The sequence below is a fragment of the Thamnophis sirtalis genome, unplaced genomic scaffold (assembly GCF_051295495.1).
Source record: "Thamnophis sirtalis isolate CommonGarterSnake01/CBP01778 unplaced genomic scaffold, rThaSir2_p1.2 scaffold_3, whole genome shotgun sequence".
Classification (NCBI taxonomy): Eukaryota; Metazoa; Chordata; class Lepidosauria; order Squamata; family Natricidae; genus Thamnophis; species Thamnophis sirtalis.
The window spans coordinates 69,349,952-69,375,199 of NW_028261383.1; the positions used below are offsets into that span (position 1 = coordinate 69,349,952).

Consider the following 25,248-nt stretch of genomic DNA (forward strand, 5'->3'; position numbering starts at 1 on the left):
AGTTAGAATAATATACACAAATGTCTACTTCTTCAGCTGAGTAAACCACAACAGCCCATCCTTTAAAGGTGCAGATGTCAAGTGACTAGGATTAAAACAGACTGGCATAGCAGGGATCTCCTGATCTCCTTCTCAGGTTCTTTTTTCTTCTTCTTCTCAAAGCAGATGATGTCAAAGACATGAAGTTGGGCAAATATTGGACTATAAGATATTAACACAAATTAAATGGATAAGAATTTGGTATTTGACACCCAGATGTTCATTCTGGTGGAGTCTTTACAGATTGGCATTTTATGGAACTCATATCCCCAAATAAGCTAACATCATAGATTAATTTTTGCAGGACTTGGTACAACCCTCTCCATTATAGTGCGGGGGTAGGCAAAAAGATTCGTTATTGATTTCTGCCACTCCACAACAGATCAGTTTGGTAATGCTTAGTGTACACATATTCTTCTGTAATTCTGCAGCTTTCTTACAAGTGTCATGTTTGTTTCTTGTCTTTTGCTTTCTGGTGCTTTGGAAAATAAGTTGACCTCTTTGTGACAGTCCCTCAAATATGGGAATACTCCTATCATGTCATTCCTAGTCCTTCTTTTCTCTAGACTAGCCATACCCAGTTCCTGCAACCATTCTTCATATATTTTAATTTCCAGCCTTTTAATCATCCTAGATGGAACCATGTCATACTCCATGTAAATGTAGTACCATTAAGAACTACTCATTGAGTATGGTTTGTTAGCCAGTTACAAATCCATCTGATGGTGATGCTGTTTATAAGGAGAATTTAAATTTGACTTCAGTCATTTTCTGAATGAGGTCATTTCCCAGATATCTTGTATTTGATCACACCCTAATAACATGTTGGTCTGAAATAAGAGTACTTTTCTGATATTTAGTTCAATCAATTAGTACAAGATTTACTTTCAGTCTTCTCCAGTTCTTCCAGTCCAATCTTTTAAATACCTAGTTAATGCAGTTTTTTCAGGAAAAAGGAGGGTCCAGCCCATAATAAATCTGATTATTGGCCTTTTTCTAATCCAGCAAGTCAATTTTGTCATTTCAGTTAATTTTATTGTCTTTACCAGCCATTCCTCCATTATGGGTGTTTCAGAGTCTTTCCATTTTTATGCAAATAATAATCTTGCAGCAGTCATTATATGTAAAAAGCCATATTCCATAACTCTTTTCTAGTTATCTATCCATTACTGTAATCACAACAAAAAGAGTTCTGGTTTCTATTGAATATTCAAAATATTTTTAAAATTCTTTGTATCCCTTTATGAATTTGAACCCAAAATTTTCTGACATTTTTGCAAGTTCACTAGGCATAATAAAATCCTTTATGTTTTCCACATTTCCAATATCAATTCAAAGTACCTTTATACATTCTAGATAATTTTTCTGGAGTCGTGTATCAAAGATGCACCATTTCACAAACATTCTCTTTTATATTATAATGTAAAATTCAGTGAGACATTTTCACATTTCATCATATTCTTTTGAAATTTCAACAAAAATGTATATATTTTAGCAATTATATGTTCTTTGTACATAATTCAATTTCAAATTCTGTCTTGTGCTGTTTAATTCCAAATATCTGTTATCTATCTTAAATCTTTCTCTTAACTATGTCTACAAAAGCCATGAAAACAAAATCCTTCTGTGGTCAATTGACCTAATTGCATCTCATATTCTCCATGCTCTTGTTTAACAATTCTCAATAGATTAACTACCTTTCTTTGCCTGCTGATATTTTTTTTTGTATAAAATGCCTCTTGTACTGAGACCCACGCAGGCTTTTTTCAAATACAATGTTTCTTTAAAAGTTTTTTCCATAATTATCAGCAAATCATCAGCAAAAATTCATAAATTATATTTTGTTTTTAATCCTTATTCAATATCTTTCTAATTTTACAAGCAGTATAGCAACATTTGACTACCTTCGGGGAGATTGAATCATACTGATCTGATAACAATACAGAATTATAAAAAACTTGTGCATATGCAAATACAGAATACAGAATAACAGAATTGTATGGGATCTTGGAGGTTTTCTACTCCAACCCTCTGCCCATGCAGGAGACCCTATACCCACTCCAAACAAATGACTGTCCAGTCTCTTTTTAAAACTTCCATGATGGAACACCCACAACTTCTGAAAGTAAGCCATTCCCAGGGGTGGGCTGCTGCGGGTTCTCACAGGTTTGGGTGATCCTCTAGCTAAGGATCTATCCAGTCCGGCGAACCCACAAATCCCACCCTGTCCACCCTGCCCTGCAACTCTCACCCTGCCCCTCCCAGGACTCTCCATGAGCCTGTTTGGGATGCCAGGTAAGTGCAGGGCCCTCGCGGAGGCTCTGGGAGGGCAAAAAACAGGCCTCCCGAAAGTTCTGGAACAGGCCCGTTTCCAGCCTCCAGAGGGTTTCCAGAGCCTGAGGAAGGCTGTTTTCTCCCTCCCAGAAGCTTAAGGAAAGCCTCTGGAGCCTGGGGAGGGTGAAAATGTGACCCCCCTATGGTGCAGGAGGCTGACTAGGCCACACCCACCATGTCCATGCCCACCCAGCAACCTGGCAGAGAACCCATTGCTAAAATCTTTGAAGCCCACCCCTGGCCATTCCATTGGTTAATTGTTCTCACTGTCAGGGAACTTTTTCTTAAGTTCTAGGTTATATCTCTCTTCGATAAGTTTCCATCTGTTATTTCTTGTCTTGCTCTCAGGTGCTTTGGAGAATAAGTTCATCCCCTCTTCTCTGTAATAGTGCCTCAAATATTGGAAGAGTACTATCATGCCACCCCCTAGGCCTTTTCTTTTTTAGACTAGACATATCCAGTTCCTGCAACTATTCTTCATACTTTTTAGCTTCCAGCCCTCTCCATCATCTTTGTTACTCTTCTCTGCACTCTTTCTACAGTCTCAACATCTTTTTTTGTATTGTGGTGATCAGAACTGGATACAGTATTTCAAGTGCAATCTTACTAAGGCAGTATAGAGTGGCATTAATACTTCACGCAATCTTGATACTATTCTTCTTTTGATGCAGCCTAGGACTGCATTGACTTTTTTTTTTTGGCAGCTGGAGCACACTGCTGATTCATGATGAGGAGTCCTGAAATTTGGAGACTTTACATCTGGCTTTGTCTGATTTCCCATGCCAGTCCACAGCTTTTTAGGTGTAACACAATTGCCTGTCATTAGACCTAAAAAGCTGACAGAGTTAGCAGTATTGAGATGGCTAAAAATCTGACACAGGTAGCACATATTACAATGGTGATTTTGGCATTGGGATGCAGTTTTGTATTCCAGGAGATGGAGTTGAAAATATTACAGAAAAGATTAATAAATTTAGGAAGCTGCCATTTCAGATACCCCAAAGAATACATTTCTTACTGAGATTGCCCTAGACCTAGATGTTATCCAGAATGCATGGGACTTGCTCTAGTACCAAGTAAAAAGAAGAAGTTTTGATCTGGTTTGGAATAAACAGAATTGGGACCACTAGAAGACTCGTTGTCTGAGCAGTGTGGAGAAGCAAATACATCTATGGAATATGCAGAGGGAAGAAAAGCAGATAGGAGAAAGAATAAATCTGGGTGGAATATTTTAAGAACCACTTCTGAAGTTCAGAAGATGTTGTCTAAGGAACATTAGTTGATTTAGGAATGACCTTCAAATCAAAATACTTGTATACACATTGAGAACTAGGAATTCACTTTTCTGAACCTAACAGAAACTTACACTATTAAGAGTTCCCATTTAGCAAATATTATATAATTATGGCCAAGTTTCAATGAAGTTAAAAGCACTTATTTTCCTTTTAGAAAAATCACAATTTAAACACTGAAATCTCTTAATCCACCTTAAATTAGGGAGGTCTCTTGACAGCAGGGCACCTCTACAATAACTTCAATTTTCATAGAAATTGTTCACTAAGAAACAGAGACGAATTTATCGTGTTTAAACACATTTCAGAACCAACAGTTACAGGAACTTTCTGGTTTAATTACATGGAGCTTAGCTCCAAAACCACTGCTACTGTTTTTCAGAAACTGGGCAAAATATTCCACTCAAAAGCATTTAAACTATCTGAACATTTAATTCCATGCTATAAAAAAGTTAAAAGGTTATGGTGACATGTGGAGTTTTAAAGGTATGCAGTTGCTTTCATGAAGCTTTGATCCAAGTATCTTTTTGAAATGCTTCAAGGAAGATGCTTCCCTTCAGTTCACCTATGATAGTGAGGCAATATACACATACAGATAGTCCTTGACTTACGGCCTTTCAATTAGTGACCATTTGAAATCACATTGGCACTATAAAAATTGACTTACAAACAGTCCTCACATTTACAACCATTGTAGCATCACCCCACTAAGATGATCAAAATTCAGGCACTTGGCAATTGGCATATGTTTGCAACATTTGCAGTGTTCTGGAATCATGTGATCTCCATCTTCCTAACCAGCTTCCAACAAGCAAAGTCAATGGGAGAAGCCAGATTCTCTTAATGACTGTGTGGTTCACTTACCAACTGCAGTAATTTGGTTAACAACTGTGGCAAAATAGGTCGTAAAATCAGGTGCAACAATTGCCTTGCTTAGTAAGGAAAATTCTGATTCCAATTGTTGTTGAAAGTCAAAGGCTAGTATAGTTCAACTCTGCCATAATGTTTTGGGAACACAGAGCACCATAATATACTGAGACTGAGATGCTAGTTAAAGTAGAGCTCCTCACAAAAGTAGTGAAAGCACTCTAAATTCCATACTCATTAGAGACATTGGAAAAGGGGCAACTCGCATTAGATTTGGATCCTGGATCAAATCAAGTAGTCCCTGATTTTTCCTAAGTTAAACTTCGCTATTTCACAGGAGAAGAAATTTGTGCCTGATCCAAATCTTATTATCAGTGCATATCCCTATCAGCGATATACATTTACAGTATCTGTGTCTAAAATGAGGAAGGAAATATCAGAATGAATTAAACAGGACTTGTTTCATCTGGCATCAACATACAATCCGGAGAACAGCAAGCTCAACATATGTCACGAGACTTTTTAGCTATTGATCCTCTGCAGCAGCTTACTCAGCTCTTTCAAATGGAGCTGTTGATTCCCTCTGTAGTCATGTCTCTGTCTATCCGTGGGCTGAATTGGAACTTGGACACTGTAAAAGTGTACTCTACTTTCATCAAAGCCACAAGCTTAATCAGAGTACAGAAGTATGAGATTTTAAAATGAGCGCAGATTAGGTTATTGCCTTTGCCACTTTTTGAGCATGTGCGAATGGAAAGGCGAAGGATGTTGCAAAGCATAATTTATGTCATTAGAATGTGATTAAAATAATATGCACTATGGTGTACATAAAGAAAATCATAATACTTAGAACAGCAGCATTAAATGGTTGCTCTCCCAAACTAAAACCTTTTTTTTTTTTTACATCTCAAGATATGTTTGGTGCTTCTGAGAATGCAACCTATTCAATGGAGGGTAAACTGGAAATCTTATTTAAGTATCCTTATTTAAATTGCCTATAGATACTAGACTAGACTCTGGGCAGGGTTTCCTTGTGATAGACCCTACTTTAGCCTTCCTACAATGCTCTGTTTTCAGGCTGTACATAATTCAAAAATGATTTGGAAGGGCCTTAGAATTTAGAGTTTCTGTCTAAATTCTTAAGGGAGCCAGGTTTTTTTAAAAAACATCCTAATGATAGGGCTGCTTGAATGTGTAATAGAGATACATTTTTGTTTCTTGGCAACACCTTGGAAACTTATTTATTAATGATACATAAAATGATTGTGATAGGTAAGAAATTGGGCCAGATATGACACCATAGCAAATCAATCAGTAAAACAACATTAAAAGAATAGTGGTGTTTAGCACAATGTAAGTAACATTTCATTTTCGTAAAAATTAGAAATTGGAAAATAAAGGATGAAAATAAATATAGAAACTGAAAATAATTGCACTTCTGGGTATAACATGAGATTACAGTTAAAGATATATATTCCAAATTTATTTCCACACAACTTTCACTGTTCAGAACACAAGACAACAACTAGACATATACAGTATTGATTAGAAAAAAGAAAAACTGACTAATTTGGGATTGGAATATTGTTTAAAAAAAACTCCTCTGAAACATTCTATTCCAGGGGTGTCAAACTCGATTTGAGGGTCACATCAGGGTTGTAGTTGACCTTGGGGGGGACAGGGTGCGTTGCCAGGGTGCGCATGGCCAGGGTGGGCGTAAACAGCTCGACATCACTCATGTCGGGGGCACCAAGCGCTCTGCTAGTGAAAACAGTCTTCTGGACTCCATTTTCAGCTGCGATGGCCTCCTGCAATCCTTTGCCAGCAAAGGGTGGCCCTCCTGAACTCCATTTTCACTGGTAGAGGCACCACGGGCCGGTCCTTTGCTCTTTCAGGGGGGGCTCCATAGGCCAGATCTAAGCACCCCATGGACTGCATATGGCCCCGGGTCTTGTGTTTGACATTCCTGTTCTACTCCATCTCTGGAACATACTGAAACTCTTCTAGTCTATGTGTTTCAAAGTGTTTTGGTGGCAAAATATCTTCTGGATTAGAAACAGTTTGAAATGTCTTGAAGATAGGGACAAGTAAGCCTGGAATACCTCAACTCACTTTCTCTTTAGGGGATTTACTTCAAAAATTGCTGAGCCATTTTCAAAATGCCTTGATCTAGTAGAGGTTGGGAAGGTTTGGAGGAAGGGTGTGAATGGAGTATTCTGAAGTTCTTCAGAACTTTTGATTTCTAAATTGTGGAGCTTTTCACCACTGTATTTGCTGTTTTTTTAATGTTATTTTTTGTGTGTGCAAAAATATAGAATATTTATTGGCATTTAGCCATTTGAACTGAATTGAGAGTCAGTGTATTGTAATGGGTTACTTGGGCTGGGAACACGCAGATTCAAGTCCTACAATATCTGACTTTGGACCAGTCAGTTTCACTCTGCTCAACTTATCTCACAGTTGTTTTATATACATAAAACATTGTAGAAAGAGACTTTATGTGTATAAAAAGGAAACATGGCATATACTTAGATTTCTTTCCAAATTTCTAATAGTTTTTGTAAGACAAGGTGTTTCATTGCATCAAAAATTTCCAGATTTTTTAATATCTCTACCTGTACTTCACTTTTGATGCTAGTGACAGTTATTAAGATCTCAGCTAGCATATATTTTGGGGGGATGCAATGGTTCTCCTACTCCAAAATGGAATGTATATCTATCTGTAAGAACATTCACTATGGTTAGGTTTGTCCAATATATTTTCATACTCAATTTATTTCCCATTTATTGAACTTGCTGAAAATAATATATTTTTAAAGACTGAACAGGCTGCTTTTATGTTTTAAGATATGGAACAAATTCTGTTAAAAATATCTAAGATTTGCAATACTTTTTTTTGAACAGAACAATTTGCAAGGAGTTAAAATACAATTGAGCTAAATTTGCAATACCTCACAACCCGAGAACACAAACCATAACACAACTGCTAGTATAGTGCGCCTGTTCTGGCTTTATAAAACATGTTCATGTTTTTATCATTGAAAGCATCATGTAGCTGGTGTAAAAACAGATGTGTGGATAATTATACTGGATTGTGAGTTCTTCAATAATTTAATTTTGCCTCCAAATCTTCCTCCCTCCTTTGTTTCAAACATCATGTCTTCTTTTCTTTTCACTCCAGATCCTTGAAGATAACATGAAGTTGGAGTGCAAGTGCCATGGAGTGTCAGGATCATGCACTACTAAAACATGCTGGACAACTCTTCCTAAATTCAGGGAGCTGGGCTATATCCTTAAGGAGAAATACAACGAAGCTGTTCAGGTTGAACCCGTGCGGGCAAGTCGTAATAAGCGTCCCACTTTTCTGAAGATAAAGAAACCGCTCTCCTATCGTAAACCGATGGATACAGACTTAGTCTACATAGAGAAATCACCCAACTACTGTGAAGAGGATCCTGTGACTGGCAGTGTGGGTACACAGGGCAGAATGTGCAACAAAACAGCCCAGCAAACCAATGGCTGTGACCTGATGTGTTGTGGACGAGGTTATAATACGCATCAATATTCCAGAGTCTGGCAGTGCAACTGCAAATTTCACTGGTGCTGTTACGTCAAATGTAACACATGCAGTGAACGAACAGAAGTCTACACCTGTAAATGAAAGCGTGGCTTTGGCAGGGGAACCTAAAGCCTTGGAGTACACACCTTTTTTTTGCACATAAGCTCAGTGTATCTAAATAATACTGTAGCAAAGGCCCAAATGATTTCCAAAAGAAAATCCAGTAAAATAATCCCATTTCCTCTCCTCCCTTTTAACAGTGTTTATGTGGATATTGGTCAAAGACTTTTGGGAACAGCCCAAACACTATGCCCAGATCTTTAAAAGGAATCCAGAAACAAACTATTTGCTTAATGCAAAACTTTAGCTAATGCAAACTATACAAAAATGAAATACATTGGAGAAATACTCAATCTGGGCCATCCAAACATTACGGACTGCCTTAAAATTGTGGGGAAAAATTGAATTTCCTTGGAGGAGGCATTCACGAAGCCAGATGAAAATGAACAGAAGACCATGCAACGTGCCTAAAGTGTGATCTGAGAAAAAAGTCATATTTTAAGAGGGGCTTTGTCCACAATCGGGGGACAATGCACCTGTGTGAATTTCCATTGAAAGAGTGTGAATTATGCAGTTGTAGGGATTTCTATATTTGTGAAAAAAACTTTTGTTGGTTGTTCCTTGTTGGTTGTTCCTTGTATTCCCATTCTTCAGCCTGTGCTAATGCAAGTAGACCAATGGGTGCTTCCCATGTAAACACTGGTTTAGCTGCTTTTCTGCTCTGCTGCTGATTTTAGCACAGCGTGTTGGGAAATCTCAGCATAATAATTATAGCAATATTTAATCACTTTTGCAGATAAAACTAATATTAATTTATTTAATTAAAAACTCTCTACCACCATTTTTTTTGGAAGCATTCTGCAATTAAAGTAGATAGCCTGCTTTTTTGTGGAATCATTTTTGTAGATTCAGTAGAGGGGAAACCCCTTGAGGTGTATATATTATTGTTTACTTAGGTATTTCTACTAGTTGCAAATGCAGGATAGTTTCTGCAGGTATTAAGTACAAAAGCAGGCATCTTTTATAATTTTGGGCTGTATGCTGCTAGTTGTCTGGAATCTCAAATTGCTATTCATTCCTCTAGATATCACAGTACAGAATTTTTCTAATTTTTTTTTTTTAAAAAGGATCATTTCAAAAATCCAGTTGGAAATAACACATGACCTATAAATGCAAAACGCCAGACAAGTTTCCACCTTTGGAAAATGAACCATGGGATAAAAGAATATATTTTGTAAGAGACTATTTTTATATGAATATTTTATTTATACTATATCTGCTTGTAAAATTCTGTAACCTGTAATTTTTCTCAAAACAGGCACACCATTTGTAATTCATGGGCTATTTAACAATTAAGGCCAGTTACTTCGTTGACATAAAAAGTAACAAGCTGGTGTATATACAAAGTACAAAATGAATTTTCTCTCCGGATGTATGTACAGAGTGGCTGTAGCTCCTGTAGTTCAATTTGCAGAATATGCAGAACAAGAACAGAGTATGTAGCATCAGTTTTGTTACAAGGCTTGAATTGAGGGTTGGAATTAACTGGATGCTCCTTTATCCCATTCAAAAAGAGAGAGAGAGAAAAATCTGAATTAGCTTCCCAGATGCGTCAGTCATTAAACTGTGGCATTATGACTAGCAAATGTGCTGTGTGTGCTGTCAGTTAAACCTCTATATTGTGCTACTGTCAAATTTGATTTTATCAGGGTAAGACTGTGGGCGATGACTATAAAAACTAGCATGACACACATCATCTGATTCCCATAGATAAGGCAAAAAGCTTACGGGTTTTGTCCAACTGGTTTTTGGCATTTCCCTTACTCTTCTCTTCCCCTGCCTCCCAAATATTCTCAAGTCATATTTAGAAAAGCTTTCAATTACCCATCCATCTCTCCCACCCACTTGCTTCTTTTGTACTCTTTGGTTTTTACACTTTGGCATTTCCTTTCTTATCCCTAAGATTTTCTAGTGCAATTATGCTCAATTAAATAGTTTGCTTTTGTGGCATCATTGTGATCATTCTGCCAGGATCCATTAGCATTTGATCCCCAAGTTTATAATTTATTAGTATTTCTGTCTCTCTGGCAAACTGATACCAAAATAAAAGAAATGGGACCAACTTCCACGTTATCACCACACAGCAGACAAACTAGATGTTTTGGTCTTTTTCTTTTGGGTATTTAACAACAGGATGCGCAAGAAACATATAAAAGGAATTTTTTTAAAAAACAGAGGGAGAGAATCTATTCTATATATTTGCAGTGTGTTTTACATAGTGATACGAAGTCTTCTGCTAATATAGTTTTGTGCAATCACAGAGGGAAAAACAATAACATTGGGGGGCACCCTTCTGATTTTAGGGACCCAAAGGATAGAATGCCTGAGAGGATATCTTTTTTTGTACCTGGATCAGTGGTGGGTTTCAAAAAAATTTTAGAACCTCTTCTGTAGGTGTGGCCTGCTTTGTGGCAGTGGCTTGCTGGCCATGTGACCGGGTGGGAGCGGCTTGGCAGCCACGTGACTGGGTGGGCATAGCCAACTTGTAAAATGTGGTGAAGCTCATTTAACAACACTCTTGCTTAGCAACCAAAATGTTGTCTCAGAAACTCTGGTATTTGAAGCACGCAAGTCTTAAAACTGTCAAGTTACAAGACCCTTGCACCCCTAACCCTTTAAAAAAAAACTATTGTTCAAACTTGACAGCTTTAAGACTTGTGGACTTCAACTCCCAGAATTCCTCCTCTCGCTCTTCATCTTGATGATGTGGGGATGGGCGGGGGGAGGGAGCTGGAACCGGTTCTAAACGGCACAGTAGATTTGTGGAACCTCTTCTATAGAAGAGGTTAGAACTGGCAGGAACCAACCCCTGCCCTGAATGGACTGTTCATTTTCTTTTATGGAAGGAAAATTTCTTAATTTCTTAAACCATGTAAAATGCCATTGTGCTAAACTCTAAACTGTTCCTGAACATTGCTTTCAAAAAACGGCCCAGGTAAGACTCTTTATATCCCTTCAATATCCCTTCAATATTTTGACATATTGAAAAGACAGGATTTTGGAACTGAGGTAAAATTTTAAAAGGAATTGCATACAGATAGTTGCATCTGACCTTTCTGCCTTTAAAACAAGGCAAACAACGCATTATTCCAATTACACAGGTAAGTTTAATTAAAATAAACTTCTAAATAATGCTCCAGGACTGAAATGGTCTACTTACCAAGTTGGGAGGTCAGTCTGTTCCACAAACCATTAACCAATTATGAATCTAGTAGTTTATTTAGAGGCACTGAATAAAATAATGAACTTCAACATTAACTGAAAATCAGCACAAAGCAAGTCATATATAGGCCAATGTGAAACAGACCATTTCTAGACATAGTTTCCTTGACATTTTAAAATATGCTAAACAACAGAAATTGCATTTTATATGATACAGATAATATACTGTGTAAATCAGGGTAGAAATCATACAATTTAATTTTATTGCATGTAAGCTTGCTGGTCAAGTTAAACTTGACTGTTACTCTCAAAGGAGCAATGCCATTCACCATTTAAAACTCCATGGAACATAAAATTTGCCAAATGCAGCTACTCTTATTAAAGTGTTAGAGTGCAAATATAAGAGTCCCTCAGAGACAGAAGGCCTATTCTTTTCAGAATATCATCATTATCACTGAATAAAACATGGAACCGTCATAAAGAAATGGAAATTCTCTTTTCTCCTTGTGCTTGTGCTTATCCTTCTCTTCTCCTTCTATTTCTCCTTCCTCATTTTCATCTTCCTATAGTCTGACTGCTATTCTGTCTGCTGCAGATAATCAGCATTAAAACTTTACTGTAATTCTTTGAACTTATGCTGGACAAGATTATGGGGTAAAGAATTCCAGAATTAAAGCACCATAGCCAAAAAATAATTTTGCAGGAGAGGCTGGAGCACTGAGAAATGTCTTCAGTAAGGATTCTAATAGTTACAATGTGGAAGAAGGGGGATCCTTAGTGTTTCAAACATTCTTAAGTCTTTAAATGAAACTCCAAAACCTTAATTGGAATTTGGCAACTGACCAGTGCAGCCAGTGCACTGTTTTAAAATGATGATTTATTCTCCACTAGCTTGATCCATTTTAAACTGCCCCATTTTGAATTAACTGTAATTTACAAAAGTGTACCTCAAACATGCACAAAACACTACAAATGTAAATGGAACATTAGCAAGATGCCTATTATTGTAGCGAACATTCCTGCCTAGAAAAAGGCTAAAATTAAATTCTAAGTGTGATCACTAAAGTCAGTTGAACACCCAAATCTGAACTCTTATGCTGGTCTATGAGCATAATAAATATTTTGATCTGAGTTTCTGAATTATGACCTTTAAGAGGAAGTGAAACTCCATCTAAAAAGGCACATACTATTTAGTCCTACAGGAGAGCAATGTATTTTCAACTGCATTTCTGATATGAATTTAATCTCAATGTATTTGTCTTCATTCTGTCTAATATTGATCACAAGGTCTAGTTTAATTTTTTAACAGTTTCATTGGAATCTGATAAAATACTGATGGTGCCCTGTTCCATAACTGTGGTAGATGTATATTTCACCCACTTGCTCCATATAGATTTAATGTTAAAATGACAGAATGAAGAAAGTCTTAAAAAGTACCACATAAATGTTTGTTCAACACCATCATTTTTATGTATATTTGAACAGCCATCCCAATAAGAGTAGAATACCTGGGAGTACTATGATCCAACTGCGAATTCATATTTCCTCTACTCCAAAAGGATGTTGGGGATAGTTTTAATGACAACCACCATCATCATTAGCATCTCCTCCACCACCATGTTTCCCCTGAGATGGTCACAGAAGCTCCATCGTACCCATTTTGCTTTAACGTCCCAAACCGAGCTGTGATGATATATAGAATAATCTAGTTTTCTTTAAATGGAATGTCAGTGCCACTCTTTCCAGGAAATATCAGTAAAAGCCTTTTCATAAACATAAGAATAACATCACATCTTATTTAAGTCCATTGATCAAATCAACACAATATAGAAGAAACTCAGCACACAAACTATTTTATTTCTGTAATTTTCTTACTGCTATTGCAAACTTCATTATACCTGGAAAAACAGCCTCAGCATAGAATGAACTATTGGACCTCACAAGGGAAATAGAAGTTTAAAATAAACATAATTAACAACACTAATGCAAAAAGATTATTGTTGTAAACCACAGTGTCCCTTCTTGTGTGATGGGTGGCAGGAAGAGAGAGAGAGAGAAGGAAGAAGAAGAAGAAGAAGAAGAAGAAGAAGAAGAAGAAGAAGAAGAAGAAGAAGAAGAAGAAGGAAGAGGAGGAGGAGAAAGGATGGAAGGAAGGAAGGAAGGAAGGAAAAAAAGATATCATAATATCTATTTAAACACCATTACTTGAAACCAAAAGAATCATAAACCCAATTTTTGATGTTAACATTATTTATCCTAATGTTTATTAGCAGTAGCTATATAATCTTTAATTAGAATGTCTTTGCTCAAGATTATAAATTAAGATCTGAAACAAATAGTTTAACTATTTTAATTTAAAGAGCTTTTACTTGGTTTAATGTGACACTGTGATTTTGCAAGAAAGGGCATCTCAAGAATGTGTGAACTCTCAAATACATCAATGAATATTCATTGAACAGTATTCTAAATTGGTTGCTCCTAGAAGCAAGCTAATTAGAAAAATATATAAACACATAAAGTTTAGGCAGATTCAACCCCAGTCCTCTTCTTCCCAGTCATAGTTTTGCCAACAAGCATTGATATGCAGCACAGGCCAATAGGTAGCTCACAGTATTTAGTATACTACTTGGGTTGTATCAAATGTCACAACCCACTTAGCTCAGAGCCAGTCTGAAGGATTTGATCTCTTTCTCCCTCCCAATCTCCTATTCTCAATTTTTGACACACAAGAAATTCCCAATTGGTTACTAAGGGAGTAATCTGGAAGTTCTTTGTATTAAATGAAAATAGTATCAAAGCAAAAAGAATCAGAACATCCTAGAACAAAAGTTAAGGATATGCAGAAAATTAGTGCCAGTGTAACTAAGGCATGGTTTGTTTACCTCAAAGAGAGTTGGGGGAAGGAGGGGTTTGTGTGCTCTAGAAATGTTGCCAAAGTCCTGCAGACGGCCAATTTTCTCACCCTTATCATTCCAGCAACACTACTTTTATTCTAAAAAGTGTATGCCTGGTGCTGAAACCTTTCATTTGTAAGAAAGAAAAACAGGAGTTTCTATACACTGCCTGCTCCTCGAAGAAACATTGAAAAGAAACATTTAAAAAAGAGAAAATCAGTTTGGAGTTTATTAAGAAATCCATATCATGGTTTTAGTTAATCATTGCATGTTAAGGTAGCAGTTCATAACTTTGTCTTTTTTTTCTAGAAGAGACCCTGATACATTAGCTTCTTTACTTTTCAGAGGATTCAACTCAGTGGGGGTTTTTACTTTTGGTAAAAATATTGTCAGGGAAAAATCTCTCTATATATCTCTCCTATCTATCTCTATCTCTATCTCTATCTCTATCTCTATCTCTATCTCTATCTCTATCTCTATCTCTATCTCTATCTCTATCTCTATCTCTATCTCTATCTCTATCTCTATCTCTATCTCTATCTCTATCTCTATCTCTATCTCTATCTATCTATCTATCTATCTATCTATCTATCTATCTATCTATCTATCTATGTATCTACCTACCTACCTAACTACCTAACTACCTATCATCTATCTATCTATCTATCTATCTATCTATCTATCTATCTATCTATCTATCTATCTATCTATCTATCTATCTATCTATCTAAAGCACTCATTTTATTTTCCAAACTATGATTTGTGCTGAATTCCTCTGTACACTGCCTAGAATCCTCCCTGAAGGAGATGGGAGGTTTACAGATAATATATATAATACATGTAGAAATATTATTTACATTTATATTTCGTATTTCTAAATCTCCCATCTCCTTCAAAGAAGGATTCTAGGCAGTGTACAGTAGAATTCATCACAAGTTACAGTTTGGAAAATAAAACGAGTGTAAAACTGAGAATTAGTATCTCATTCTTAGGCATGGTAACAATTGGCTAAAAACCTCATACAATTTATTAAAGAGACTATTTTCCCATCATTGCCCCTATAGCTGAGAAATACTTCCAAAATCTCTCCTCCAAAAACCCATCCCTTGTCTTTAAATGATGCCTGTTTTTGTCCTATGGACAGAGGCAAAGATTCCCTCAAATAGAGCTTGGTTCCTGCTGGCTACGTAGATGGAGCAGTATAGTTTTTGTAGCAAGAATGCAACAGGATCTTGCCACTGCCCATCTTGGCAATGGCTTTCAGCTTGCCAGTGAAGCCTACAGCCCAGAATCTCCTGGTGATCTTGCATCCAAGGACTTAGCGGGTCCCAATTGTTTTAGATTTTTAAGATCAGCCCAAGTGGTGAAATGCTATTCTACAGATCACGCTTTACTGAGACTGAAAGTTGAAGCCAGTCTCCCTTCTCCCTAAGGTGTCTAGCATTATGATGGATGTAAAATCCCTCTTGGGTTGACGGAATGGATTTTTATCAATGAATGCATAAGTATTTTCTTTTTGTATTCTCCCTTCACCATCACAAGAATCCTCCCTTTCTGCTCTGGAATAACTCCCAAATCTTTTGGTTGAAAGATATGAGAAAAGGCTGATGTCCTCCTGATGGCAAGCTGACACAATGTTATACAACCCATAAATTAGGAATCTGCCTGGCTGACCCACTTAGTGGGTGCAACCTAAAGGAAGAAGAGACAAAACTATTTGGAATCCTCCAAACCTGGCTCTTTCTTAGCTTTCCTGCCTACACCCCACAACAAAAGCTAGGAAAAGGGGAAGAAGGATTCTGTGGGAAGAGCTAATTCCAAGCATCCTTAGGATTCTGAAGTATAAAATCCCTGAGAGTTTGATAAGGGAAACTGGAACTGGATTTAGCTCATGGGCCTGAACTTGTACCCGATTGGGTGCTTTCTTTTTAATAGCAACAAAACTACATGAATGATTATACAATTAAACAAATCCTACATATATCAGTAATTGTATCATATGAAGAACCTACATATACAGTATATAACATAGCTATTACATACACAAGATCCATATAATAACAATTTCTTATAAATATGGTATCACAGCTTACATTTATCATTAAAACTAGATCTTGTAGGAACAGATTGCTCTATCTTATTGTGCCCGTTAACTATAAGTAACACATAATAATTTATTTCCTATTTCCCTAAACTTGTATTTTGGAAGAGGAAATGTTCATTCTTAGCAATGTTGTCTAATTAATTAAAACTCCTTTGTATCCAATCTTAGACTTAAACTTAATTTATTGATTGACTAAGCAAAGATTTGAGGTATGCACGTGTAGAATTCTTACTAGTTCCAATCATGTTGTCTAAAGACCAGAGTGATGGAAGCCCCATTCAGAAAACTCCAGATTCCCCATTGCTGGGTTAAATGTTTCAGACCTTCTGCATCACATTGTATTTTCTAGGCAAAATTGTTAAATATTCATTATGCATGCATTTTGACAAATATAAATCAGAATTTGAAATCCATTTCTTGTCACCATAATGATATAGTTGCAACAATCTATAGTTACAGTTTAATATTCTCCAATAATTGCCATGCTGAAGTCTAGGTTTAAGTAAATAAGGGCTAGTAAAAAGCCAATAATTGATAGCCTAGATTAAGTTAATATTTCAATTGTCATTGCAAATCATCATCTAGAAATAAGTGTTTATACTCAAGGAAAGAAAAGTGAGTACAAAGATGGTTCTATGAAGGCAGTCTTTAGCCTCATTTAGAACCATGGAAAACCAGAAGTTCTAAATTGAATGGAAAACCTCAAGCAGGGCAAGTTCTCTGTTGGAAATAGGTGCAAGGCAATTAAAATTGTACAGAAATAAAGGTGCTCGACTGGGAGCCCTGATTTTCCCCTTCCTTTGTTATAGAAAATGCCCACTGTGCAGCACTCAAGATCAATCAAAGTGATCATATTTTTTTATTTATTCATTGATTTATGTGGCTGCCTATTTCATACAATGACTTTGGGCAGCTCACAACAATCAATAAAAACATTATTAAGAACAATGTTGGCACCCCTAAGTGCCAGCCAAACACTCCTCCTGGCTGAATGTTTATTCTTAATATTGTACCTTACATTCATCAGCCCTTATAACATTTATATCATTTTGTCAATTGTATGATATTTTTAAAAAGCCAGGCCAATCTGTATTCAAACTCACAAATCCTACACTTTTATTTCCTTCAGGGATAAGGCAGCGTTAATTTTTGTGATGAATGACACATTCATTTATTAAAACACGTTACAAATAAATTTAGAAAATCATATGTATTCTTTTTTAGTCAAATAGGAATTAAACACTTGACTTAATTAGAGCAGTTAAGACAATGAATACAGGAGAAAAAATGCATTTAACTTTTCAAATTTCTGCCTAATTTGTTTCATTTTAGTATCCAGGATTTGTATTGCTTAAATAAAAAGAAATGATTTGTTGGGCGATGTCTCTAAGCTACCAGTTATGTTCTACACTGGCATGTTTTTGCTTTCTTCTTGGAATACTAATCTCTCTCCCTCCCTCCCTCCTTCCATTCTTTAGTTGCTACCATATGGAGGACTCTTAGCAGTATCAATCAAAAAGTATTGTGTGATTATTCTGTCTTATTCATCTTAATGTATTTGACAGAAGGGAAAACATGGAATAATTATGAAAGGACAGCCAAATCATCCGGCCTTCTATAAAATTCCATGAATGAGGCAAATGGCTGTGTGATGAATGCTTTGTGTAGGAGCAACAATTAAACCATTTGGGAAATGGTCCATGCAAATAATGTTACACAGCACTATTAAATACATTCTGCTACTGCATTGCCACAGTATGCAAATGGTAAAATGGGCTGATTGAACCTGGGTGAATAGCTCTGGTGAGATTCTCAGAAGAAGAGAAAGGCCAAATAGAAGGACCCCCCTTTTTTCCCCTCCATTTTTGTTCAAAGTTAGAAAGACAATTTATTTAACTCTCTCACTGCTTTTGTATAAAGTACGGGCATTGGAGAGATTATTCTAATGCCTGCCCATGTCTAATTGCATGTTTAATGAACTGAATTCAGATTTAAGGCTGGAGAAGGAAACGTCTTAGAATAGATATTGTGTTTATTTAGGCCAGACCCTTTTGGGAGAAAGTGCAAAATCAATCACAGGCCAAAGGGAGCTGGCAAAGAGTCAGTGTCTTAGTGGGCTCTTGCTCTTCCCCTGGGAAAGATACTGGCAGCGACTGACACATTCTTAACATTAGTAGCATAACACCAATTTATTTCATAACGAGAGGACTAAAGGTGATCCGTGGACCCTAATTGATGGCGGTGGCGGCACTAACGTTGTCATTTTGATGACTTGTTTGGGCAGGAGGAGTGGCAGTATCTGGGTGATGGATCGTTCTCTCTTTAGCCGGCCACAATGGCATCTGCTTTATTCACAGATCAGCCACCAGTTGCTACAACAACGCCAGGGTGCATTTGAAAATGTTGTTGAGCTGCTGAGAGAATCTTGGCTTCCCATTAGCAAAATGTTAACTATGCATAACCAAAGAGCATTGGCTTGTGCTGTGTGAAAAAAAACAGAGTCAATGCTGGGCAAGAAGTAAGAATGTCCAAAAAGAATTTACATTCAAAAAGTAAAAGGAAGAAAGGGGGTGTTAACCCATGATATCACCATGATTCAAAAATCCCCCCTCCTCCCGTATTCATTAGTAAGGTCAGAAGAGAAGAGAAAAGATATAAAGAGATTAAAACAGAAAAAACAAACAAACGTTCCAAAGAAACAGCTTGTTATCTGTAGCACAAGGCCATGGATGCTGCCCTCCATTTTTACTGGAAGCTTGTTTTTGTACTCTTTCACTAATAAGCCTTCCCTCCCCACCCCCAATCCCACAACAATTAACAATTTTCAGAGCTGCACCTTGACAAAGACCATGCAGAGCAAATGATGTGGTGCCAGCAACTGAACAAGCCTCGTCTTTTGTGGATCGGAAGGACAGGCGAGTCCTGCAGACTCTACAGCCTCCCAGACAATGATCAGTTACAATGAAGGACCAAATCTGAAAGTCTTGGTACAACATACGGCTGGCTCATATAATTTGAAGGGAGGGATGTGTCATGTCAAACATCATACTGGGGAATCTCTTTAAGCTTCAAAGCCCTACGTTTGTCCAATATAGTAAAAGTGCTTTGAAACAGGAGGTGCTGACTAAGATCACACTTGTAGAATTACGAGAGAAAATGCATATAAATGAAACATATGGCAAAGAACAATTTTAAGAAATATTTAGGACAGGAGCTTTTTTTTTTTTTGCCTTGTAGCATTTCCACAAAAGCTAGGTATTTTGAAAGAATAAATTGGAGCTTGTCTTGTCTTCAGTGGGAGGTCTCATAATCAAAACATACAAGACATCAAAAGATGGGCAAACTTTTTCCCCATAAACATGTAATCCTTCTGCTGATATGGAGACTTCCTGGGTTCAGGAGCTGCTTTCTTCCAAGGAACTGATCCTTTTCCAATTCTAGAATCAGAGCTTTGCAAAAAAGGATAACTAAAACAAAACAAAACAGGAATGTTTCTCTTTCCATCTCTCCCTGGGAAATCTAACAAAATCGTTAAAGAACCACCTCCTAGTTGTGAGTTTAACTGATTTATTATTTATCATACTCTAGTTATTTTACTAAAACAATTAACTAAATCAGTTGAATTACATTGCTGCTCATATAAGGGTCTTTAACAAATAAGACCAAAATAATGGTAAAAAAAAATGTATGTGAAGTCCTTAAATCCCCGGAGATTGACTTCCCTTGAGATAATGGAATAAATTACTGCTGCTTTGTACAGAAAGAATATATATTGAAGAAAAATACTGCACAACTATTTTCATATGGGGTAATTACTCTAGTGGTTCTTTACCTCCCAGGTACAATATCAACTCCCTGGTGAGTTGAATCCACTTGTAAGTCTATTCCTCTATCTTTTACTTTGCCTATAGTTCTTCTCTTACTACCTCATCTTCTCCATTCATATCATTCTTTTGTTCTTCCTCATTAAGCTTTCTCATTTTTTGGTCCAGTTTTTCCTTTTTCATTGCTCAGTCTATTCTTAAACTTTCTTCCATCTTTCATCACTTTCACTTCTCTAATTTTCTTATTACCCCATGTTCTTTCCATCTTTCCCCCCTAATAGCTACTTGAATATTTTCATATTTTACTTTGGACACTAGTACTCTTGATGATGATAATGATGATGGTAATGACAATTTCTCTTTTTCTTCAAAATCATATTCTAAGTTTCTTGCTATGTGATATATAATGAAAAACTTGCATTATGGGATAAATCTAGATTTAAAATAGCTGGTAAATCCAACATTTTGTTTAAGCTACTCCCTTAAAATAACATTACATTGAACCAAGTCAGTTATGATGAAACCATTTTAAGTCAGTTATGATGAAACCATTTTAAAAATTTTTGTAGAACTTAAAACTAAGCCTGATTTCATTAGAATGTTTCTTCATACTGCTTATAACTAATTGATAAACTGGTTTTTAAGATCTGGAGATGATTGATAGTAATTTCAGATTGCACATTTATCAGATGCTTTGGAAGAAGCACTGGTAGCTTCAAAGAGAAAACAACAACAACTATTTTTATAAGAAGTTGAAGTAATGTTATTAATTCAATTCACAGCCTTGAAATAATGCAGCACTTTGTCTCCCAGCATTCAAACCCACAGGTTTATATCAACCATCACCTAGCATTAAATGCAGGTTGTCCATGAAGCCATGGAAAAGACAAAAAAAAAGCTAGAGTATAAGAAGAAACTGCAATCTCATGTTAACAAAGAGCAATCCTATTTATCCTACTTAAAATGGTTTTATCTTCGTTATTTATTTGTACTAAGTAGCTTTTGTCAAGTTGAAGCCAGACATCAATGATTTACTTGCTAGTGAAGCTTTAGTATCTAAGCATTGCTACAGCACTGGAATGAATGCTAAAAACCACCACAAGTTTGAAATAGATAGAAAGGCAAGAATGATAATTCATTAAAATAATCAAAAGCTGGAAAGACCTGTCTATGTGCAACTTAATCCCTTTAGAGTTGATTGAAACTAATTTGGATTAATGGGATCTAATTCACATACATAGAGAGCCTACCTTGAGATTGTGGTACAGGAATACTGTAATTATTCCAGTCTTTAAAAATGGAAGAAAAAGATCTTCCTCCTAGTGAATGCCCAATCAATTTATAAAGTATTGTTAAATACTATTAGTAAGACTTATACTAAATACCTATGGATGAAGTTGACATAGTGAATAGAGATAGTATTCAAATGGAAGAGCAAGAAACACGAAGTTCTGTTACACAATATGTTAGAGCACAATACAGTATCTGGATCATATGTTCACATTCAAGCAAATATTTGACCATCTTTCAATAGCAAAATTAAGAGGCAGATACAACATGACATCAGTTGAATAGGGCTTATTTACATTTATTTACAAAATATATGAGAATGTTAATCTTAAAGGTGTAATAGAATTGGACAACTTTGTAGCTCTGGACCTATCAGAAGATAGGTAAAGTATGTTTTATTGCATCAAAACAGAATTTTATCCCCCCCTCCTCAACTGCAATAGGTATATCACAGTGCTTTTATATACAAGTGACTTGGTGGTTTTTGGGGGGCAAACATTAATAGGGCTATAGTTGGCTCTATGCTCTTGAATAGAGCCAACTAGAATATAACCTTTCTACAAGGAGCAACATTTACAATGAATTGTGACAAGATTAATGTAAATTTTGCAAAAGAATTGGATGATTAATGGAAATTTTTTTGCATAGATGCCATATTTCAATTCCTTGGGGACGATTTTTCGTACCTCTGGAAATTGTAAACTTTCAATTCTAGGCACTTTCCTCCTTCCCCTGAAGGTACAAGAAAGCACTGTGGCCATCTTACCCTATTTTTCATGCAACAGGAATTTAGCATATAGCAGCTGCAATTAAACTGTTGACAACTGAAGTTTTGGCATTGCCCCTCTTGATGGCACAGAATTTGATTTAGAGAAGAAAACAGTAGCACTTACCCTCTTAAGAAAAGTCAAATAGTCACCTGTCCTGAATCCAGAGCCTGGTTAAGAATAATCCAGTACTGCCGTAAATTCAGCTCCTTCCACAAGGATTAATCTTTTAATTCTAGCTGATAACTTTCAGGCATCATGAGATGCTTCTCAGGTTGGAATATGAAGCTACAACAGTGCTAAGACAGAGATAATTGATGCTGGCCCACAGATACCTTGGTATAATTTCAAGATCTGTGCTAATTGGAAATAGGATGTTCAAGGTATTTGGAAATGTTTTAATAGCAAAATGTTTGTAGTATTTGTACTATTATTTGTCCAATAATAATATAACACCATGGTGGTGAATCTATGGCATGCGTGCCACAGGTGGCACGTGGAACCTTCTCTGCAAGCACATGAGCCATTGCCCAGCTCAGTTCCACTGCACATGTGTGCGCTCCTCCCACCAGCCAGCTGATTTTTGGGTCTCTGCAGCACATGTGGGAGACATGTGCAGATGCATGGTGGGGGAATCTTGTGCACATGTGCAGGGGGTGCCCCCCCATGCCCCATTTTTGGTCCAAGGAGACTTCAGGGAGGCCTGCTAGGCCCAAAATAGAGAGCAGGGGTTCACTCACACATGTGCAAGGGGGTGGGGTGCATTGCATTATGGGTGTGGGCACACATACAAATGATGTTGCACATGCACACATGATTTTGGCACATGAGGAGAAAAAGGTTAGCCATCACTTATGTAACATTTAACTTGGCATACTATAATACCCATCTCTCCATAGTTTTAGAAGGCCTATCAGCAGTCTTCAATATACAACATAGGAAGGTTACTATTTAAGGAGATGGCTTTTTCTAGTCAGTAAAATATAGCCGTCAGCCTAGGAGGCCAGTTAATTTACATCTGGGAAGTAATTCTCCTTCTAATGGCAAGACCACAGGTGAAAACATAATGCTTTATGATTTATTGATTTTATTTGGTTTTTTTATTTGGTGACATTCCTAAGGATACTTGGGAGGGAGCTATTCCTAAGAATCCTTGGAAAAAGTTTTAGAATTCTCTAAATAAGGTCTGAATGGATATGGAGAAATGCTTAGAGAAATGCCTCCTTAGTATCTGAATGGCCATGGTATAACATCCATAAGATATGACAGCTGCAGAATGTGAGTATGAAAGACTCTCAGACAAAAACATTTAGGAAAATAGTCTTGCCAAATCAAATGATAGTATCTTTTTATTTGTCCATATTTTCTTTTGTCATCCAGCATAAAGTGTTTTAAACTCCATTTTTCTGCTCAGTTTTCAAGGATTAGAAATGTTGAACTTGCTGTCATTTATGGTTGACTTCATACTGCAGATTTTTTTAATATCTGTAGGTTGTTACTATATTAAATAAAGGAAGGTCTGCAAAAAAAAAAGAATCTGAAATGAATGAATTTGAGAGTTGCTTTTATACACGATAAAGTACCATTTATAGTGCAAATGTTTTTGCATATTCCCTTCTGAGGTCCTCATTCAGAACTGCCCACAGGAACCAAAGTTGAAATATCTTTCTGAATAGTTTGTTTTCGTGACTCATTGTTCTCAGCGGATGAGGGAGTCTGTTACCAAGGTTGCACTTCTCCAAACGCTATGAAAAATGTGGGCCTTACGAGCAACATTGCATAGGTTTGTGCTTATGTTTGCTTCTTTCGCTAATGGTCTAATATAAACTCTTCAGATTCTCATCACATTGAAAACCCTTTCACATCCAAAGATCATACAATGGCTTTTATTAGTGTGTTCTTCAGCTATTTTATGTTTAGAGTTGCAGTTCCATAGCTAACTTGTTCTGCATGTTTCATTAGAAGGTTTCCTCTGTGAGCATCAGACAGGAAGCTATTAAGCAAGCAGCATTAGGTCTATAAAGCATTCCCTACAGAACTGTTTCCAGGATTTATTAATGGGACATAACCATCAGGGGTGGCATTTACTTACTTTCCCTACTGGTTTGCAAATGTGAGCGTGCACGTCCACGCATGCGCTCGGCCTTCCACGCATGCACTTTGATAGCGTGTGTACTTGCGTGTGGTTTGCACATGTGCATGTAGTTTGAAAATGTGCTTAAATAGGACAGCATAGACCCAGGGCAGGTGAGTGAGCCCACTCACGATTTACATTACTGGTTTGGGCGAGCCAGTCTGAACCAGCTGAATATCACCTCTGATAACCATGGTAGAGAAGGTGGAATAATTAATAGAGTCATTGCTGTATTATTTAATTGTCAACAAAGGAACTGGTAAATCCACAGTAAATAACTGACCTGGTTATGTGATAGCATACTTAAAAGCCTTCCCATAAAGACTAACCCCATACATAGATCTTAAATGTGTGTGTGTTTGTGTGTGTGTGTGTGTGTGTGTGTGTGTGAGAGAGAGAGAGAGAGAGAGAGAGAGAGAGAGACAGAGAGAGAGAGAGAGAGAGAATCAATCAGATTTATAACAGATTAAGAGAGTTAAGCAGGAGACCCTACACCATTTCTAACAAATGGCAGTCCAGTCTCTTCTTGAAAGCTTCCAATGATGAGGCTCCCACAACTTCTGAAGGCAAGCTGTTCCATTGGCTGACTGTTCTCACTGTCATAAAAATTATTTCTAAGTTGAATCTTTCCTTGATCACTTTCCATCCATTATTCCTTGTCTGGTCTTCAGTTGCTTTGGAAAATAGCTTGGATCCCTTCTCTCTGTGGCAGTGCCTCAAATATTGGAACACTGCTATCATGTCTCTCCTGGTCCTTCTCTTCACTAGATTAGCCATTCCAAGTACTTGTAACTGTTCATCAAAGATGATTAGGGGACCGGAGGCTAAAACATATGAGGACCGGTTGCAGGAACTGGCTATG

At 36.8% G+C, this 25,248-nt stretch overlaps 1 protein-coding gene across 2 annotated transcripts in view; it reads left to right on the forward strand.

Moving 5' to 3' along the window:
• WNT7A (Wnt family member 7A) overlaps nucleotides 1–9,797 on the forward strand; it is a 48,222-nt gene extending 38,425 nt beyond the window's left edge. For both annotated transcript variants that reach the window (XM_014056648.2, XM_087709083.1), the window contains exon 4: nucleotides 7,714–9,797. In XM_014056648.2, the coding sequence (XP_013912123.1) occupies nucleotides 7,714–8,193 (480 nt within the window). In that variant the 3' untranslated portion in view covers nucleotides 8,194–9,797. The remainder of the gene's footprint in view (nucleotides 1–7,713) is intronic.
• The last annotated feature ends 15,451 nt before the right edge of the window (nucleotides 9,798–25,248 follow it).